At 38.4% G+C, this 22,117-nt stretch overlaps 1 protein-coding gene across 5 annotated transcripts in view; it reads left to right on the top strand.

The window, feature by feature from the left end:
* The window catches only part of SH3KBP1 (SH3 domain containing kinase binding protein 1), a 267,401-nt gene that overhangs the window by 139,798 nt on the left and 105,486 nt on the right, over window positions 1-22,117 (top strand). The window contains exons 1-2 of one of the 5 annotated variants that reach the window (XM_011363023.2): window positions 10,103-10,219; window positions 10,677-10,783. The exons of 3 other annotated variants lie outside the window; for them this stretch is intronic. Coding sequence is in view for 1 of the 2 variants with exons in the window: in XM_011363022.2 (XP_011361324.1) it covers window positions 10,205-10,219 (15 nt within the window). In the remaining variant the exon portion in view is untranslated. Of the gene's footprint in view, window positions 1-10,091; window positions 10,220-10,676; window positions 10,784-22,117 lie in introns of those variants that run through there. One more of the 5 variants, XM_011363022.2, reaches the window with a different exon arrangement.

Raw genomic sequence — 22,117 nt, 5'->3', positions numbered from 1 at the left:
CCCCTTACTGCCCAGCAACCTTACCCAGTGTCATTATGCATTAGAAACAGAATCTGAAAAAGGAAACTTCGGACACTTAATACCCTTAGAGATGAAGAAGGCTGAAAGGGCAGATACTTAGAAATTAAAGACTTTCATTTCAACTCTTATTTTGCTGAAGCGTCTCTGAGTCAGCATTGTTTCTTTCAGTAATCAATAAATGATGTTTCTTAGGATCTAAAAGCCACCTAGTTAGTAGTATCCCAGCTTGTGAACTCAGTTTTGCTTCGCGTGGTCACTTTTGGATTCCTATAGATTCCTGAAATATTTACGAAAGAGCGAATCCTCATCTTAGGAAGGAACAGTGTATACAGGTTTTCTTCATTTTTATTCTAGTAGTTGAACATGACCATTGACTCAATCAGCGAACAGTTAATTCCTTTTGTTTGTTTTATGATTCTTGGTCTGCCTCTTCTCTGTGCAGGACATTGGTGTTTGTGTGACTTTTATTAGTGCTATTATTATTTGTTTTAACTGCTAATAATTAATTGGGGTTATTATGAATAGTAATATCAGCATCAAACACCTCAGCACACTTCTCCTCTGAACCCGAGTCACATGTCCAGCTGCCGACTTGAACATCTCCACTTAAAGATCTTACATTCTTTATCATCCTGTCCAAACCTGAACTCGTCATCATCCCCCTCAAACCACTCTGCCCATAGCCTTCCCGATCTCAGTTAAAGCCAGTGCCACTTCCCCTCTCATTGCTCAGGACAAAAGCCCGGGGTTGTCCCTGACTCTCTTTGTTTCACGTTCCACGTCTGATCCATCAGCCCTGCCTCCTAAGTAGGTCTAGAACCCACTATCTTTTGTTACCTCTGCTGCTCCGTTGCTTTGCCCCTTCCCCCTATAGTCTAAACAACAAAGCCAAGGCGAGCCTTTGAAACCCTAAGTCAGATCATGCCACTCTTCCACTTGCTCCCCTGCTAAGTCTTCCCCCGAGAACCAAAGTGAAAGTCCTCCCCTGGGCCCAGGAGCCGAGGTGACTTGACCCTCATTGACCATTCGGACTTCCTCCCTCCCTGCTCTCTCCTCACTTAGTGCATCCCAGCCCTCTTGTTCTTCCTCAGACATGCCATGCACACTCTCATTTGAGGACTTCTGCCTTAGGGTGTGTGCCTGCCCACCTAGCTTCCTGCCTCTCTTCCCTGGGGACTTGGCTAAGACCTCACTTTTTCAACAAGGTTTGCCCTGGCCCACCCACTCTGATACCTGCTCCCCGGGCCCATCCTGCTTATTCGCACTGCACTTTTGTTTTGTTTTATTTTCTGTAGCATGTACCCCCTCCTAACGTAATATTTCTTTTCATTTTTTATTATTATTTGTTTTGTTCGCTCATGTATGCTATGTGCTCAGAACAGCCTGGCACATAGTAGGTGCTCAGTAAATATTAGTTGAATGAATAATATTAGAACTTTATTAACATAGCACTTTAGAGATTACAGGTATCTATAAAATGAGACCAGGAGGGATAATACAACAGTTATATAGCTGAAAATATAGTGATCGTATGATTCATTGTATCTTTGTGAAACAGAGAGATTTATTGCCTTGGTCTTGGTGACATGAAATGTTAACTTCATCAGAGTTATATATCTATATCTGTGTATATGCGCATGTGTCTATATCTTGATTCATAATATGTCTGTAGAATGAAACCATGTGCTTCATAATATGTCTGTAGAATGAAACCATGTGCTGGCAGCAACCTTAACCCGCTTCTCATTATGAAGCTTCTGGGGAAAATGTAAACTTCCTAGCCTGTTTTACTGGTTGTGGACAATTTTTACAGCATCTAAGAGGATTCAAAGCTATGTCCACTCCCTGTTCTGGTGCCATGGGTAGTCGCATAGATTTATGGACCCATTTATGTTATTGCTCAGCCCGGCATGGGAGCTGATGAGTGCGATCATGTTTTACTAGTGCACAACCTAGTTTTCATCACTTTGGGGATGGTTTTGTGTCTAAGATTTATGTTAAATGAAGTTTCCTTTGAGAATTGAACATGCTGTTTTGATTTCGTAGAGGCACAAACTGGATTTCATGTGACAACATTTCTTAGGTGAGGCCCAAGCAGGTCTTCCACTCAGGCTGGGGAAGTTGGCCTTCTGACATGGCTGGTTTGATAACTTGGATGAAGAAGAAAAGGAACCTGATAATTACTACCAGCTGCACACATTATGTACTTTCTGTGCAAGTTTGTGAAGTTTTGAGATCCACTTTTCTGAGCTAGTTTGGTGCTTATTTTACCTATGCTTTAATCCACATCACCCCATCCAGAGTGGTTGAATGCTGATGATTCCACACCAGGAGAGATACTGCAGAACACCCCACCCCCAACAATAAGGAAATGATGAGTATTCTTGCTTCTCCTACTGAGCTATAAGGAAGAACCTCATTTGTGAATTTTTTTACTACTACCAGTCGAATACACCTGTGAATGATTTGTTTACTGCACCACTTAACTGCAATATTTACACATGAAATGATTTAATGTCTGGGATTTTGCTTCCAGTAATTTGGAAGATAGAAGAGTGGGTGGGGCATAGAATAAACAAGATTGGTCATGAGTTGATAATTATTGAAGCTGGGCGGTGCATCCGTGGGGGTTTAGTACACTGTATTTTTGTATATGTTGGAAACTTCCCTTGATAAAAGGTTGAAGGGAAAAAAAGAACTCTGGGGGGAAAATGCACCATTTAAACTAAGCCCAGAAGTATGTGTTATATAAAAATAATTCAGTGTGGCTAAAGATGAACCAAGTTAAATATCATAAGATTAGATTGGTACCATTCCCAGCATGGTACCATTGTCCTAGCTGATTGATCTTGAGAAAGTTACTCGGCCTCAATTGGGCCATCTGTAAAATGGGAATACTCTTTATGCCTGTCCTACCTCATAAGACTTTAAAAGAGTTACATAGCTGAAAATACATTGCAATTGCAAATGTAACTCATTTCAAGTGGTATTTATTGAATACTCACTATACGCTTGGCACTGGGTACACAGTGGTGAATAAGACCAGTTTGTCGCCCCTCAGGGAGCTGAAGAAAAGTAAACAAGCGATAATAATACAGTGTGGGGAATGCCATGACCATGCTGAGAACACAGTGCTATGCTCTAGGAGCCGTTGGGCATGGCAAGAAGTGGCGACTTGTTAGGCTGGAGTGTGTGTTCATGTGTTTATGTACCCACCTCCTAAAAGAAGTGATGTTTAGCGCTAGAGGAAGTAATATTTTTAGGCCTACAGGAAGTGACGTTTAGGCTGAGAATCATGCATCCAGTAGATAGTTATCAGGTAAAGGAGAATAGAGTTATCAAGGTGGGAAGAACAGCGTGTATAAATGCCTCAAAGGGAAAAAATGGCACAGAGCATGTGTCGAGGCTCCAACAGGAAGTGGGGAAAGGTGAGAATGGAGAAAAAATCAGGGACCAGATCAGGAAGGGCCTGGAAAGACTTGTGAAGGAGTTTGGATTTGATCTTGAAGGCAATAGGGAGCTATCAATGGGGAACTATTTTCAGCATGAGAGTGACATCAGTTAGGTGGTTTAGAGAAAGTATTCCAAGTTACAGTGACAGGAGAGGATTACAGAAGACAGGGTAACTAAAATTCAGAAGAGAGGTTAACAGAAAATTATAGTGCCTCCTCTGATACTCTTCCTCCAATCTAGGTTCTAAACTAGTTAATGAATATGATGAATCATTGGATGCAAAATCAAAATATTATTTGTGCCCATTTTTTCAGGATGGATATCTAGTTGACTCAACGCTGTTTATTAAAAAGGATCATCTTTTCTGTACTGCACTTTTGTCATAATTCAAGTGGCTGTGTATATGTGGGTCTGTTTCTGGGCTTTCTGTTCTGTTAGTCAATTTGTCCTTGTGCCCATTCTATACTACCTTAATTACTGTAGTTTTATAGTCAGTCTTGATATCTGAGAATTTAAGTCTTCAAACACTGTTCCTTTTCTTCAAGATTTCCCTGGCTATTCTTGGCTCTTTGTATTTTCATATAAATTTTATAATCAGTTTGTCAACCCCCCCCCCAAAAAAAAAAACCCTGGGATTGCCTCTGTAGATACTTTTGGGAAGACTGGACACCTTTACAACCCATGAACATGGTATATTTATTTCTGTAGGTCTTATTTCACTTTGCGAAAATTCCTCAAGCTCTACACTTGTGATTTGTGCATTTTCTCTACCTATATTATAATGTTCATGTTATTGATAAAGGCAAAGTTGAAGGATATAGATTAGTGCAAGGATATAGCCTGCCTGCTGATGCCCAGAAACAAAATCTCACCCACCCAATCTCAGCAACACTGGACTAGGGCAGACGCACGTGAGGCAGAGGGCCTGCCCCTTGGGGAAGAGCGCAGAAGGCCAACTTCTAAGAGGAAGAAAGAGAAGAGCTGAGCTGAATGCACTCAGTTTTATTTTTCATAAATTCACCTATTGGAGAAGTCATTTCACTCTGAACTATTGTTGCGGGTGGTTTTGGAAAATATTTTGAAGGTCGAATCATGAAGTTTGATAGTATGCGGGGGATAAAGGAGAGGAAGGACTTGAAGATGATGCCTTGGGCAACTGGCTTAAGCACCTGGATGGATGGTAGTTTTGTTCCCTGATTAGAGAAAACTGAGAAAGAAAGATATTTTGGGAGGAGGGTCATAGGTTCAGTCTTAGGCTAGTTGGATTTTGAGGTACTTGTGAGACCATTCAGTGGAAACATCCAACAGTCAGTTGGATAAATAAGTGTGGTGACTAGGAGGGAACTGTAGATATAGGTTTGGGAATCATCAGCCTCGAGATTGGGTTGGAAGACTATAAGCAAGAAGGCAACCCAGACAGGGCCTTATTTCCAGGAATACGGCTGTTTCCTTCTGTCTCCCACCTGTGGACCTGAGAGGGAGTTAGTTTCCTCATCAGTCTGTTGTTTCCTGCGACCCCAGCCAGTCCCTACTCTTTTTCTACATTCCTTCCCTTTTCGTGAATGACTCAGATGATCACTCCTGGCCAAACACTTAGGGAAAGGAGTGTTAGGTATTACACATAAGTGGGTAAATTAGACACTCTGGTGAGTCCCAGGACCTAACCTGACATGTTTTTACATAAAATAATCTTGGATTTTTGGTGCCAGCTCATTCCATGTCCAGGCTCACTAGGCACAACTAGTTTCTGCCCCTTTAATTGTTGGGGAAAATAGTATTTTTGGCCGAGGCTTTTTACACAGCCAGTTTGGAAAAGAAATTTTCCCAGGTTGATTGTTTACTCTACTGGATTCCCTATAAAGAAATCCTTCGAGAAGCTCCTTTCTCATGGTTTTCCTGTCTTAGCTGATTTCTATTCGTAACTTCTGATCTCTCTCTTGAAATGATTGTTTTCTTTCGACATTTTCTTTTATATTCCACAACTGGACATTGCGTTTGTGACAGTCTCTTTTTCAACTCTAATCATTTTGAATCTCATTTATAGAATCACAGTCACTCATATTAATGCCTTTATAATATCAACATTGTCGCTTTTACTTGTAATAATTAGAATTAAAATTGTATATAAATTAACTACTAATCAATTTTTTAATCAGCCAGATTACAGCAGGAGAAATTTTAATATTTTCATATATATCTCGGATGGTCTTTTTTAATCAATTCTAGTGAAAATTCATCAAGCTGTATACTTAAGTAAAATTAAATATGTAAACATCTAAACTGATGATCTTAGTTCCTTAAAAATGAGAGATTTAAGTCTCTAATCCTTTGAAGACTAGAAATAAGCTCTGGGAATCTCCCGGAGCTAATGATATATTCTTTGACTAATGAAACACAACTGGGTCAAAACCTTGTGATTATCTGAGACCTATAGTATCAGATGTTCCTCATTTTGGTTGAAAGATAAGGTTATGTGACATCTCTTAAGTGGTTGGAAAATTCATGGTTTTTAATGAGCACGTGGTATTAAGGTGCCCATTGGTTACCTGCACTGAACGAACTGTCTGGGATTTTCGGACTTAAGTTTGGTGTTATCTTTTCCAGAGCGTCTGTTAAGTTTTCTTATCTAGGAGAAGTAAGGAGAGGGGCATTGGTAGGGAAAAGGAACCAGAAACAGTATTACAGGATTACTCTTTGACATGTTGGGTGCTGTTTACTGTTTTATATATGCTGACATATACTTTCTAAAACACTCAGCATGCAGTATTTTCTAAAAAAATGTTTAATTGCACTGAGATCATCACCAAGAATCATAATCTTAGAAGGCCTTCAAATTGTGTTTTTAGGAGTACAGTGGTTATTAAGCATGCAGGTGGGACTGCCTGGATTCAAATCCCAACTCTGACTCTTCCTGGGACAAAGTGCTGAAGCACTTAGAGCTTTTAGATTCCTCGTCTGTAAAATTAGAATACCAAGAGGACCTACCCCATATGATTGTTATGAGGATTAAGTAACACGAAAAGTGGGTAGAAAAGCGCCTGGTGTATAATAATCACTTGATTAACGTTCGTAGTTATTATTGTTGCCCTTCAGTTTATTAGAACAGAAGGAGCGCCTATAAATAGCATTGCGGTTTCCAGGATCATTTCTTTAACTTTTTATTTTGGAAAATTTCAGACTCAGAGTAGAACTGAATTTTGCTGTATCTATGGTAGCTGTTTGTTTGATGACATTGCTGAGTCTTAAATATCAGCCATTAGAAAGTAAGTGCTATGATTTTGGACCTTGTCTGTGTTAGTCACCATTGTATTTACAATTTCTCGAAAATCAGTGTTAAATTATAGTTGGCCCTCAATAAATATTTGTGGACTGGATACATGAATATAATGTTTTGTCCCAATCCAATCAAAATTAGAAAGAAAGACTCATTTCGTTTGGGGTCTGCTTGTGGTCTGGCTACAGATTCACTCTCCATTTGTTCATTAATTGGCTTATTCATTCATTTACTGAAGCTTTATTGAATGCCTTTTATGGATCAGCAGTGGCAGCTCTGGAATTTCTAGATAAATGAGCTAAGGAGTGGCAATCCATTTGTAAAGGGATCGGCTTAGGTGGCAAGTCTGGATGCTGTGGTATTAGCATAATATGTGCAGATTTTTCACCTGGCAGGTTATTTATTTGGAGTGGGGTGGGTCTGGTATAGTTAATTAGAATGGAGTTAGCACCTCCTCACCCACATCACGCCTTGGACCAGCTATCATATATAGGCCTCTCATTAGTGCTTTGGATTGTCCCTAGGTGGGAGATAAGTGGATATGTATAAAAGTCATGATACAGGGGAGAAGAACTAGCAGAGGTATGCCCAAAGCATCAAAGAGAATAGAAAGGAAGGAGCTATTAACAATCCTAGAGGTCCAGAAGGAAGAGGTGGGATGTCAAGGAGATCTTTTCAAGGAAAGTGATATTTGAGCAGTGTTAAAAGATGTATGGGGATTCGTGGTCCTTGCAGTATGTGCATGGACAAGGAGAGAGCATGGTTATGGAGAAGGGCTGGGTTTGGCTGGACATGATGGTGGTGGAAGTGGACAGTTAGAGGGGAACTGGACCCTCTTCCCTCAGGGCTCTTCCAGTTCACTCCCAAGCTCCACTTCTGGGTGCGCTGGTGAGTTGGTAGAGAAGTTCTTTTGGGCAGTGGCATGATCAGATTGGCACTTTGGAGAGATAACTGGGGAGGCACCAGGCATTGTGGACTGGAAATGGGAGAGGAAGTAGCTGGGAGAGTTGCCAGCCCTGGGGCTCTGTGGTTGATGACTAATTGGCCAGGCACCAGGAACTTCTAGTAGCTCTTGGAAAGGGGCAGATGGGCCCACCTCGTGCACAGTCTTTGAGTTGGGCCGCCGTAGCCTGGATTGGCAGCAGAACTGACAGAAGAGCCAAGTTTCCTTTCAAAGAAAACTCTTTTGTGTATTATGGAAAGCAAAAAGCTAGGAGTCAGCATTCAACTATCATTGTTAATAGATAGGCTAAGGATACAGAGATTATAGAAAGAAATTAAATTGGGAGGGCATTGTTGAATACATTTACATACATATACTCATAAAGGCAATCATGTATGTCTATAAATCACACATATATTTATTTATGTATACATATATAATCAACAAGCTTATCTTCATAATTAGTTTTTAATACACTTTTTATTATAGAATAGTTTTAGATTTATAGAAAAGTCGTGAAGATAATAAGAGTTCCCACATATCCCATACCCAGTTTTCTCTATTTGTTAACATCTTACATTAATATGGTACATTTGTCACAATTAATGAACGAGGATTGATATGTGATTATTAACTGAAGTTCATCCTTTATTCAGATTTTCTTAGGTTTTACCTAATGTCCTTTTTCTATTTCAGAATCCCATCCAGGATACCACATTACATTTGGTTGCGTTATCTCCTTAGGCTCCTCTTGGCTGTGACATTTTCTCAGACTTGCCATGTTCTCGGTAACCTTGGATATTCTGATGAGTTTTTCAGAATGTCCTTAAGTTGTCATTTGATATTTTTCTCATTAGACTGAAGTGATGGGTTTTGGGGAGAAAGACCACAGAGATGAAGTGCCATTCTCATCATGTCACATCAAGGGTACATGGTATCCACATGACTTCTCACTGTTGATGTTGACCTTGGTCACCTGGCTGAGGTAGTGTCTGTCAAGTTTCTCCACCGTAAAGTTGGTCTGTTTCTTCCCCTTTTCTGTACTCGACTCTTTAGAAAGAAGTCACTATGCGTACCTCACACTTAAGGAGGAGGGAGTTACGCTCACCTCCTTTAGGGGGGAGTCCCTATATAAACCATTTGGACTTTTTCTGTGCAGGCGATTTGCCTGTTCTCTCCCAACCTAATTAGATTTTGATAGGGTGATTTCTTAACTGTCCTCTAAATTCCAAATGCTAATTCCGTAGCACTTGCATCACACTTGCCATTTACAGCCTAGTGACGTCACCTACATTTGTTTTCTTGCGTGGTATATAAACAGATCCGTGTCTTATTTACCCAAGCAGATTGCAAGTTTTCTTGAGGACTGGGACAGCATCTTATTCAAAGCCCCCTACAGAATTGGACACTCTGCAAGCCATTAATAAACATGGAATAAATGGTTTTTAAATTAGTGTAATTTAAAAATGTAAAAATTAACCACAGTTAATAACTGAAACAAGTCATTAGAGTCTATATGAGAACTTTGGTGAGGATACTGTTGACTTGATATCCTGATTCGTGAAGTCTTTCTGAACTTGCAGGTGGTTAATAGGACGCTTACTGTGTGCCTGGCACTTTTATAAGCATTTTACATATATGACTTATTTAATCTTCCAGACAACCCTATAGGTTGGCGCTCTTATCTCCATTTTATAGATAAGAAAACTGAGGTGAACAGAGGTTAAATAAATTGCTCGGGGTCACACAACTGGGAAATGGCCCGGCTGAGATTCTTATCTCAGACACTCTGGCTCTGGAGTTTTGATTTATTAACCACTGGGCTTAAATTCATTGAAGTGGTGATTAAAATGGTATCTCATTTGGGGGAATAAAACCAGGATTGCTATTTAAACATTTTATTCCGATCTGTTAGGATACTACTGATGACATGGCTGGCAACAATCTTGCTGTATTTTTCCTAAGGGAAGTGTTTCTTTAAAGCCACGGCTGTTTTTCCTTTCTTTTTTGAATGAGTAATTTTTGTGTAGTACAATTATGTTGATTTCTTTAAAATACAGGCATTTCCATGATGGACATATCGTATACAAACCATATTCTAGATATCTCTCATTCCCCAACTATATTACCTGTTGAAAGATAGTGGGCTTTTTATTTCCTCTCTGACATTTTTAAACAAGTGGTTGCTGGGTCCTGCCAAATAAGCACTCCTTCAGTGTGTTCCTTGTCCGAGTGGTCACACCTGTGGCTCCCAAGAGGCAGCCTAGATTCCTGCAGGACGTAGGCGAGGGAGGAGGATTTCTCGCGAAGCCACCCAAGCCATGAATCGGCCCTGGCTTCCTGAACCATAAACAAATGTGAGCTTTGTTCTCCCCATTGCTCATTTGGTCCCAAGTATGACTCAGGGTTAGGCTGGGTCCTTCAGGCTCTGTGCCTTTGGCTGTTGGAAGGAAGTGGGAGGGTTCCAGGGTAGTTCTGGGACCTTTTCAAACTGAAGAGAGGAGGCTGACTGCATGATGGGAGAAGAGGTATTTCTTTTTCTGCTTTAAGAGATGTAATTAATACCCTTAACCTTTTATCTTATCTACACTGTTTTGTAACAAGACTTGTAATGGGTTTGCATTGGTGGGTTAAAATGAAGTGTATGCCAGCTAGGATCCCTGGGGGTGGGGGGGTGAGGGAGGGAGGCTGTGCATGTGCTAAGAAGGAACCTAAACGTGGAAGATTATTTTCTAAAGAGAAATGTTGCAGTGCAACTATTGAGCTGTTTTAATGCACTCCCCCCACCCCCCGCCCTTTGGTCAATCCGGCCATTAATTTTTACAGATGTTTCCAATTTCTCGGTGTCTTGGGTTTCCATGTGCTCATACTGTAGAAAGTAATTTAGATGGGCAGTTTGCACAGCAGTAACTGTTACACCATGTCACTGAGATGTTTAGCAATTACAGATGTTTGTGCAGTAAACAAATCCAGCTTGCTCTTCAGGTTCACTTAGGAGAGAAGAATATGTCCACGCAGAGCGAGCCAGCTATGGGGCATTTCACTCTTGGGGGGCATGGACATTTGGAATTTTCCTTGTGAACGGAAACACTGTGAGTAGTGACTTCTGGGTGCTGTTGAACTGTCGTTCATAGAGGTAAAGATATTTGGCTAATTTTGTAGTACTGAGCATTGAAATTCATTTGCTCATATATAGAGTAAAATAAAGACACTAAGTTGTTTGATTTTCTAAGATTTTGCTAGTAATAGGTGGTCTTGTTTCTCTCTGAGTTATTCATACTTGTCTTCTTAAAAGCAGAAGTCTGTCATTTTCCAAACACAAAGTAAAATTCCCTAAATAAACCACAGGATAAGTAAGGCTTACAGTGCGTCATATGTCTTCTATAGTCCTGTCTCTTGTTGAAAAAAATGTTGGGGGAGTTGATATCTATAAAATATGTCCCTTTATATTTTTTTTCTGATGGCTTTAACTTATAATATTTTCAAAATTAAAACAAAGAAAATAGCATGACAAAAAGGAAACACATTGTTTTAACACATTATTTTAAGAGTAGAACTTCTTGAAAGGTTTTTTAATGGCGTCTGTTGCTTGCCTAGAAGGATGTAAGTGCAGGCAGCAGTTGGCTAAAATAAGAAATATATGCATCTGCAATGACTTGAGAGAATTTTCCTATTGAAGGATGTCTTAAATTTGCTTATTATTATTACTGGCTACTGTTGCTGGATGTCATCATTCTGAGTTCCGAAAAGTAGAAATCAGATTTAGATATTTAATTCAAAATTAGATGGTGACTCTTTGGGAAATGAGTGAAAGCATGATTGATTATTAAGATATGAAATACGGACAAGTCTTAGCAATGACATTGGGCTCTCTATCAGGAGGCTGTCTAGCTTCCTCAGGCTAGGGCCTGGTTATGGGACAGGAACGGTAGCTCCTGGGACCATTAAAGGTTCTGTGACCTGTAAACTACTCGTTACACTGTTGAATGCTCCCTGAACCCTTTGCTTGTTTGTTTCTCAAAGTGGAAATAGCTCTGTTACTTCACAGATTATAGGAGCTTTTTGCAATGATTATTATAATAATAAAAACTCAAAGTTACACAATATGAATAAATAAATAGAAATTGACCTTAATCCTATTATCCAGGTTATAACCATAATTAACATTTTATATATATTCCTCCAGATTTTTATCCAAGCCAGAAGGTGCGTATATACACACATCACTCTCCATACAACAATGATAATATATATATTAAATGTCACCAGTTTTTAAAATTTAACATACTATGGGCTCCCCTTTTGTCAGATAGCTGCATGGTCATCCATTGTAGGGATGTACCACCCTTATTGAACCAGTTTCCATCTGATAACTATTTAGGTCACTTCCACATTTTGAATATTAAAAACAACATTTCATATATGCACCATTGTACCTTCGCTCATTATTTCCTTAGACTGAATTTTTAAGAGGGGGAATTTCCAGGTTAAAGGCTGACTTAATTTTGGCCATTTTGTTTTTAAGGAAAATAACCCAAGTATATGGTCAAAAATTCCAACAGAACAAAAGTAAGACTTTCTCAATCTCACATAGCCAACTTTACTTCCTAGCGGAAATCCCCATAAAAGCTAAATGCTATAGAAATGTCGAGATTTTTCATTGTTGTAAAATATACATAATACTATTTTAGTCATTTTTATGTGCACAAGTCAATGTCATTAAATACATTCACGTTGTTGTACAACCATATCACATCCATCTCCAGAACTTTTTCATCTTCCCAAACTGAAACTCTATACGCATTAAACACGAATCCCCATGTCCTTGGCAACTACCATTCTACTTTCTGTCTCTATGAATTTGACTACTCTAGATATCTCATAAAAGTAGAGTCACAAAATATTTGCCCTTTGTGTCTGGCTTATTTCACTTAGAATAAGGTTGTCAGAGTTCATACATGTTGTATCATGTATCAATATTTCCTTCCTATTTAAGGGTGAATAATATTCCCTTGTACATTTATATCACAATTTATCCATTCCTCTGTCAAGAGACATTTAGATTGTTTCTACCTTTTTCACTACTGTAAATAATGCTACAGCGAACTTGACATACTGATAACTGTTTGAGTCCTGCTTTCAATTCTTTTGGGTATATCTCCAGAAGTGGAATTACTGGATGGATCATATGGTAATTCTGTTTTAATTTTTCGAGGAATGTTTTCCATAGTGGCTACACCATTTTACATTCCCACCAGCAATGCACGAGTGTTCCAGTTTATCCACAACCCTTGACAACACTTGTCATTTTCTGTTTGGGTTTTTTTTTTAAATAGCCATCCTAATGGGTGAGAAGTGGTATCTCATTATGGTTAGAATTGGTGTTAACGTGTGTTCATGTTGCCTATCACTACAGGACAAAGGATATTAATTATTCTTCTCATCTTAGAATGATGAGTTGAGGATAAGGTGTTCTGTCTGAGGATCCCCATTAGCTAGCACATAAGTTACATAATCCCAAGAGATTGCAAATTGCTAAAAGAAAGGACTAGGTCACCTAGTTCCCCCAGCTCCTGAAGAGAGGAGTGGAAAGCCCAGGTCTTGCTTGCCTTCAGAATTTCAGTGGTGAACAGGACTGCTGCTTCTCACTTAGTCCCACCCAAAGGTTTTACAGAGAGGGGATTCAAAACAGTTCTTTTGAGAAAAGTTGAATTTCTCTTTTGTGCTATTGTTAATTCTAAATGATAGTACTTGATTCATCTTATGTAGTACAGAAAGCCAGTTTTATGATTGATTCTCTCTCCTTACCTCCCACTCTGGAATTCCTTGGGAGTAGGAAATGAAAGTCCTTCCTTTTGCACATTATTTGCCGAACGAGTTGATATTCTTCAGTGGGGTGGACTGAAGTATCTATAAGTGTTTCATTGAGGCTCTCTTTTGTTCTTTACTTATATTAATAATTCAAAATATTTATAATCCTGGAGTTTGCAGATGTTTTTGGTTCCTGAGATTTAAGGTTTTAAAATGTTCTGTGTAGCCGTTAGAAAGATGATACGACAATGCCTGTGAACCTAGCCTGTCTTTTTCTCTCTGACATTCTCACTAGTTATAAAATGATATTCTAGACAACTTAGTTCCAGTGGGATGGATTAAGTTTAATGCTCTATGAAAACTGTCAACTTTAAAACAAACTATCTTGCTTACTTTGCATGGTGGCGTGTCTGCCTACATTTAAAGAATTTAGATCACAGAGATCGTTCAGTCAGTCAGCACTCCTGTTTTGTACTTTTCTGTGGCATTGGAGGCCGTTCAAAAAGTGCAAGATGACAGCTTTATTCTCAACTCAGGTTCTAAGTGTTGGAGGCCAGATCCCAAATAAACGTATACCCATAAATGCTCTAGAAACAAATGGAAGCATAAGCACAATAACCCCTATTTACACCTCTAATAGAGATCTCTCTCTCCCTAAACCTGAGCTGTAAAATGAACACTTCACAAATTTAGGTGAATTCTGGAAGTGCCTTAAAAGCCACTTCATCAAAAGGCCACCTTAAGCCATTTCATGGATTACCTTTGACTCAGGAGTGGCACCTCAATTAAGCTTATCTTTGAACTCTTAAGAATAGAATAGGCAATGTTTGGAAAACTGAAGGCAGATATTTGGGGTCTCTATCATTTAGAAGTTGTATTTTGGTTTTGCTCATGTAAGATGAGGAAGTTAGAAGTTGTAAAGATGGATTTACTGCCTCATTTTCTTTTTTCTTCTTTCACTCGCTAAGCATTTTCACCCACCAGTGATTTTAATATGTTTTGCTCCATTTGTTTTGGTAGCATCTGCTCAATCTGTTCTTTTTATTTTGACTTCTTAGTTGGGTTTCTCATTTTCTCTTTCTACTAGAAGCAGCTTTTCTGAAACTTTTGGGTACCTTTTCTAGACTATTAACAAAGTCGATAATAAGAAAAATTAATTGTGTAAAGTTTTAAGACTTTGGATCCTAGAGTAGTCAAATTTGTTCTCTAGGTACAGTGCTTAGCAATGTGTAGTGACCACATTGGGAGAGCTGGGCATATCATATGTCTTATATGTCTAATTTTATATTTGGTTTCTTTTCCCCAGGACCCCCTCTGCATTGAGGCCTTGTTAGAAGCAGAGAAAGTAGACTTGTTCATAATGTAGAATCCTATTTTTTCAAGTGATGGGAATACAAATACTGTTGTCATGTTTTGATTTAGAAAAGGCTGAAACATTACAAAGCTGATAACTCTATGCCTACTATGTAAGTAATCTGCCCAAGCAATACATGTCACATTGTCTGTTTACAACACAGAGGTGAACAGAATGTAATTGATGGGTTACCTTACTGTGCTTTCCAGTCAAGAGTATTAGGCTCTCTGACATTTTGGTGTCATTTTTGTATCCATTGCCCAAGAATTCAGACAACTCCAGGTTTTCCTGACTGGAGCCTTTACTCGTAGGTCATTAGGCAGGAGAGGAGAAAAGCAGTCCAGATAAGACATGATAAGGGGTCTTGAGAAAGTTAATGAGAGACCGAAAGAGATACAGAGGGATCAGAGGAGGAATGACTGTTTCCAAGTACTAAAAATGGTTTTATGGAGCCACAGAGCAGTGCGTTTCAGTGTAGCCCAATCCTGACTTTAGTCTGGAAACTTTATGTGAAATAAAGATTCAAATGTGAGTTGTCTTGTCATGAAAATGAATGACTCGAAAGAGGACGGGATATCCTAAGAGATGATGACAGATGGCAGTGAATGGAGATGGTCAAGAAACTAGAAATCAGGAGCTGAGGAGAAACGGTGGTTGTTGTGGCAAAGAGAGAAGGCTACACAGTTCAGGAGGAAATGAATTATGTGGGGTTTAATGGTTGACTGTTCTCTGGTCCCACTGATGGCTGAACAAAGGGGAGTCCCTTTTAACTTGAGCCGTGGTGACCAGGTTGGGAATAAGGGAGAAGTAACCAATACTGAGGCCTGATAAACTCTTCCTTTTCATGTGGTGGGGAGGGTGTGGAGATCTATCACCGGAGGTCCCTGTAGAATTGGATAGATAACCATCTGAAACCCAAATGTCTGAAATAGATTAAGAATAATAAATTGGGAGTAGGGAATGGGTTATAAACTCCAGAAGTACCATTTACCATTTCTTGTTTTTGTCCTCCTGTCACCATCTTCCGTGAATCTGTATTGTTTCCTTGTGCGGAGCCTATAGGGAGTCTTTGTGGAAGGCACAAAGGGGAATTGCTACTCTCAGCAACTCATAAGTGGAGAGCACGGAAATGAACGTTCTCCATTGTAATAGAAAAGGACAAGGAGTTTCAAAAACTGCATCAAATATTTTACTGAGCACATTGTCTCCCTACCCCCATAAAAAAGAAAATATACCTTTAAAAAAATAACATATAACCACAAAAAGTCCCACTTAAGAAAGCACATGATTAAAATAGGTGATTTCATTTTTTTTGAGTGTTTTCTTCCCCTGTATTTTGTGTGACTTGGTGTCTTTGTGTATGTTACAAAGGAAAATGGGGAAATATTTTAGTACAGGAAAATGAGAACATGTAAAATGAATAATGAAAGACATATCATTTGTTCATATAGCAGGAATCTATTTTGCCTAAAACTCATCAGGCATCCTAAAGAGAATTTACAGCCTTAAGAGAATGCTTTTTCATCCTGAAACTTGCTACTAAACTGAAGTTAAAATGAATGAATGAATGAATGAATGAATGAATATGAAAGACATCCAAGCACAGATTGAACTTTTGTACCAGCGCAGGAGAAATTATTCTATAAAAAGATTCTTATTAAAAGTGTATTTGTTCAATCCATCCACACCCCGAACTTGCATCCCATTTAAAAAAAAAAGTCAGACTTGATTTTTGAAAGGCAGCAAAATCAAAGTATGTTCACATTAACTGGAAATAGTTGTGAAATAGCTGAGAAATGAAAAAAACTGTGAAATCTATGTGATTTTAAGATTATGATATACTTAAATAATTCTAAGAACAGGGAAAAATGAAACCTCAAAATTTTGGGGACCTGGTTTTGATCACATTTGTTTTTCTCCCACTTAAGAAACTGTAATAATCAATTTGGTTTGTGTTTAAAAGAGGTTTTATTTGTGAAGAACTGGAAAACTGCTAGAAAACTGAGAATAATTAAGCTATGGACCCTATGCCAATGGATCAGACCCCTCAAATCAATACTTCTTCAAATATTGGGAAATGAGGACTCTATAAGTATCATCTTCGATCATATATGACACACAGTTACAAAGTAAACTTACCTCTTTTCAATCCCTTTTCATACATATGAATAGGAATTCATAGGTTGAATTAAAAGAGTAGAAAATATATTTTTTGACTTTGAAAACATTCGCTAAAATGTCTGAATGCTTTATTTGGAAAACATTAATTGGAAATGAATTTATATCATCTACTTAGTCACTGAGGATATGAACTGATAAAGTGAAGGGTGATAATAAATGACAAGGAATGCTCTATGTGGGTGGTGTCTTGTGAGTTACCGTCATGACTCATTTTACATCTGATGTTCTTAACATCCTACTAATGACTTGGAAAAGGAAATATAATGACACAGTAACGAAAGCTGCATGTGATTTCTAGTTAGTAGGTGTTGCAAATCAAGTCATCCTTAAGGAAAGACATCAATAATGTGGAGAGGCAGGCCATCTTTTCTAGTTATGTTAGTGTATGTTATTTTCTTAAAACTTTATTCTTTTCTAATTATAAAAGTAATAACAGGTTTATAGAAACACTAGAAAGTAGAAGAATATAAAAGAAAGTAAAAACACTAATTTAATCGCCGTTGGGCAAACACTGTTGACATTTTTTTTTTTGTATTTACTTTCAGTCCTTTTGCCATACATTTTTAACTGGTTGAGATCATACCACACACATAATTTTTTTCACACACATAATTGTGTATCTTTTTCACTTAGCATTATACAAAATTTCCCATGTCATTGCAGACTTTTAGTAAACATCTCTTTAAAAAGCTGTGGGATGTTCATTTTAAGGCTCGAGATACCTCGAGGATCTGGGAGAACTGGAATTTGGTGGTTGCATTGACTGCCGTCAACATTATGTTTAAATCTCCCATATTATAGCTGAGAACACAATACTTTCTTGAAAACATAAAAATAAAAATAACATAGGAAAGCAGTTTTGGCTTATAGGCTGCATGGTGGTATTCCACAAAGGTTTGTTGAATTTAATGTACTACCTATAGGATCCGAACAGAATTCCTGTTGACCCGTCCTTGCTGATGTTGAAAGAAGCCTTTAAGAGCAGCCTTTGGCAGAAAGCCTGGCTGCTTCCAGGTAGAGGACTGTGAATTCAGCTTTTCACGTCTAAGTGTCTGTCAGTAATTTCCACTAGTGGCTTTAGAAATCTGTACCACATGAGTTTATGGTCTCATTTGGCCCTGCTTCTTAACTGCCATGGGAGGAGTATCGTTTGGCCTAGTGATTTAGGATTTCTTCATTCGTTATTGAATGGATGCCAAACTTTGTAAAAGATGGCTTGGGGTGATTTCTGTGGTGGTGTGTTTGCTCCTGAGTATCAAAATTCTCAATAAAAGGCTTTCTGTTCTCTGACAACAGGCTGTTTTTCCCAGACACATGCCTTGTTGTTTTTTTCATCGTTAACAGTAGATAACAGTTTGGACGCAGCCAGAAGCAGTTGGCATGGGCCCATACTTGAGGGGCTTCTGAAACCGTATTCCCCACTCACTGCAGGGTGCCACCTTAACCGAAGCTTTATTGATCTGAAAGCTCTGTGGATTGTCAGCTCTGGCCCTTGTTGTTTTTTCCTATTTCTTTGTTCTGCTGTTCCTCCCAGGCAGTGACTTGGTGATGGCTATTGCTTTTCTTCGTTGCTCATTTTTCAAAATTATCACTTTCCTCTGAGCTTGTCTCTGCTGTGTGACTGTCTTATAAAAGTTGTTTCATGCTTTCCAGTCCCAAGTAAAGGAACGGGATAGTTAACCTGCTGTTTTAAAAAGCTGTTGTAATTGAAACAGTCATTCTTTGTAATTAGATTCATAAAGAGGCATTATGATGATTGATTTTCTTTGTTCAGTAGAACTCAATAACAGTAATAATGGCTAAGCACTTTGTATATATATTTTTTTCCTATTTAATCCTCCTAGAAAAGCTATGAAGTACATTGTTATCTCCATTTCAAACAAGGAAACTGAGATATGGAGAGGTTAAGTAACTTGGTCAAGATCGTGTAGCTGGTAAAATCTGTGTTCTTAGAGAGAATTCTTAATGCTACTTAATACTGGTTCACTCTTACCAATAGATACGATCATGAAAGTGGGGACAGGCTTATTTGTTCTATTATTATATCCCTAGCACTTAGAAAATGCATTGCACACACCACTTTTTCCATAAATCTAAATGTTTTTGATGAATGTTGAATTTATTGTGACTGAAGTAAATTATGAATATTTAGTACACTAATCCCTCCTTATCCATGGTTTCATTTTCCATGGTTTCAGTTACCTGCAGTCAACCACGGTCTAAAAATATCTACATCATTCACCTCACTTCATCGCATCACATAGGCATTGTATCATCTCACATCATCGCAAGAAGAAGGGATGAGTACGGTACAATAAGATATTTTGAAAGACCACATTCACATAACATTTATTATAGTATGTTAAAATTTTTCTATTTTATTATTATTGTTAATCTCTTACTGTGCCTAATTTATAAATTAAACTTTGTCATAAGTATACACGTATAGGGGAAAACATAGTACATGTAGGGTTTGGTTCTGTCCACAGTTTCAGGCATCCACTGGAGGTCTTGGAATGTATCCCCCATGGGTAATGGGGTCTACTGTACCTTTAATGTGCAAGGCACATCGAAGACTACAAAGATAACCAAGACACAGTTCTTGTCTGTTTAACTGATTGGAATGTAAGCATGCTTACATTCTTGTCTGTTTAACTGATTGGAATGTAAGCATGCTTATATTCCAATCAGTTAAACAGACACATATATAAGTAGCCATAAATACAAGGCAGAGGATAGTGAGTGCTGTTCTAGAGATTCAAAGCAAGTTTAGTAGGATCACGAGGGAAATAAGAGAGAGTTTCGGTGGTTTGTCAAATATGCCTTAGTAACTAGCAACTGGAGTGCCCTGAGCTTAATTTGATCTCTCTTTGCGGATCGTCCATTCTTAAAGCACCCTGGGTCATCTTTCTAAGTATTCTACTTTACATCTGGAAGATGATGTAAGCAATGTGTACCTGACCTCCCGAGTATATTAAGGAAGTTCCTGTTTTGAGTAAGTATGTGACATGAGCTCATTCTACCTAAGAAAAAGAAAATATAAAGATAATATCATTGAACATTTAACTTTTGGTGCCGTTTTCTCTTCCTTTCTGTAACACTGGGGAGCCCAGATGATTAAGAAAAGGAATAAGTGTTATTCTTTCAGAATCTATGGAGCAGGTCAGGAAAGTGTTAAAGCCAGAGCTCTTTGGCATTAGCCAGATTTAGAGATTGTCTTTATGGAGGTGCTAGGTTATCTTTCCTACAAGACTAAGTTGAATTTCTGGACAAAGATGGGTGTGTTCTCTTACTTCATTAGACGTTGTCTGTGCCCCTGATTATGTTGTAGTTGGATATTAAGTATCAGGATATCAGAGCCTCATGAGTAATTTCTTGCCATTCTAGTCAACATTTCTACATAGAAAGAGGTTTGTAGGGAAAGAGTAGTATACCTCTAAGCCTTTTAAAAATTGTGATAAAATATGCCGCAAGGCCCTAGCAACCAACATTTTACTCTCTATTTTTATGAATCTGACCACTCTAGGTTCCTGATATAAGTGGACTCATACTGTATTTGTCCTTTTGTGACTGGCTTATTTCACTTAGCATTATGTCCTCAAGGTTCATCCCTATGGTACCATGTGTGAGAATTTCCTTCTTTTTTTAAGTTTAAATAGCATTCCATTGTATACCCTACCCATTTAAATAGCAGTTTTACTTGAAAACAAAACAACAAAATGTTGCTCCAAGTATTACCTCTTTTCTGATTGAAACTATTTCATTTCCTTTTCTTAATCCAAAGGATAGAAAAGCTTCTCTGGAAATTTCTTTTGGGGATATCAACTTCCCATTTTTGTCTCTAGGTTAAGACATTTTTGGAGACATTTGACTTAAGTGTTTACTTTAAATTTGTCAGATTAGAAAGATGCTTTTTCATGTGTCAAGAGCTTCTTATGTGTCTCTATTTAAAAAACACTCTACTTTTCAAATGATAGATTGATTGATGTTTTAATAGTAAGCTAACTGTTCAAAACTATCACAGGCCTACTATTTTTCCACTAAATGTCACCATGCCAGCATCAGAGCACTGAGAAACACGCTCACTGTGATCCTTCACAACAGGATAGATTCTCCGCGAGGCTTCCCTGAGCCCTTGCATCTGGCTCTTTTGCCTCTCTGATCAGGGTCTAAACTTAATGTTGTTCCTTGCACAACATTGGCACTCAATACCAGTGTAGAATGCGTATATGTAAACTCGAGAATATAATAGAATTTAGTTTTTTCCATCTATATTCAAACCAATCCACAATCACTGTTTTATCCTTGGAGTGACTATAAAGTATGAATAGGTCGGCAGTCTAAATATTTCTCGAATCTCTCTTTTACATTATTAGTTTCACGGACTCAGTTGGCTTATTGTGTCAACCTCCTAATTATCTCCTTGACTTTTGCATGTCCTTTCTTCTTTCTTCCCAATGCCACTAGATCATTGATCTTAAAGTCAAAACTTCGACCATGTCATACCTCTGCTTACTACTTCTTGCCTTTAAGATAAAGCACAAACTGTAACATTGGCCTCGACTTACATTGATGGCCTCCTGGCCCAAGCAGCTCTCCCTCCCTTCACTTCCCATTGTGAACCCCCACACCCACCCTATTCTGTGCTTCGAAGTCCCCATTCCATGCACACATTCTCATTTTTACTCCTGCTTTTCTTCAGCTAGAATACCCTTTCCACCATTCTCTACCTGGCCAGTTTCTACTCATCCTTCAGAATTTAACTCAAGCTGCATTATTACTATGAGGCTTATTTCTCATGTAGAATTGTTAATGGCTTCTTTTTTCTCTTCTATACACACCTTGATTGTAGTGTTTATTCCTTTGCACTGTGATGCTCTGTTAATGAGTCTTTCTCTGATGCTAAATTTTGAACTCATTAAAGATCTCAGACTGTGCCCATCTCACCTTTGTATACCCAGCCTCCAGCATAGATCATGGCTCATGGTAATTCCAGAAAAGGATGCTGAATGAATGAATGGAAGGAAGGAAGGAAGGAAGGAAGGAAGGAAGGAAGGAAGGAAGGAAGGAAGGAAGGAAG

This window comes from Pteropus vampyrus, unplaced genomic scaffold (genome assembly GCF_000151845.1).
Source record: "Pteropus vampyrus isolate Shadow unplaced genomic scaffold, Pvam_2.0 Scaffold81, whole genome shotgun sequence".
In the NCBI taxonomy this organism is placed as follows: domain Eukaryota; kingdom Metazoa; phylum Chordata; class Mammalia; order Chiroptera; family Pteropodidae; genus Pteropus; species Pteropus vampyrus.
The sequence above is the reverse complement of the archived record's forward strand: the minus strand, read 5'-3'. Positions and strand labels throughout refer to the sequence as shown.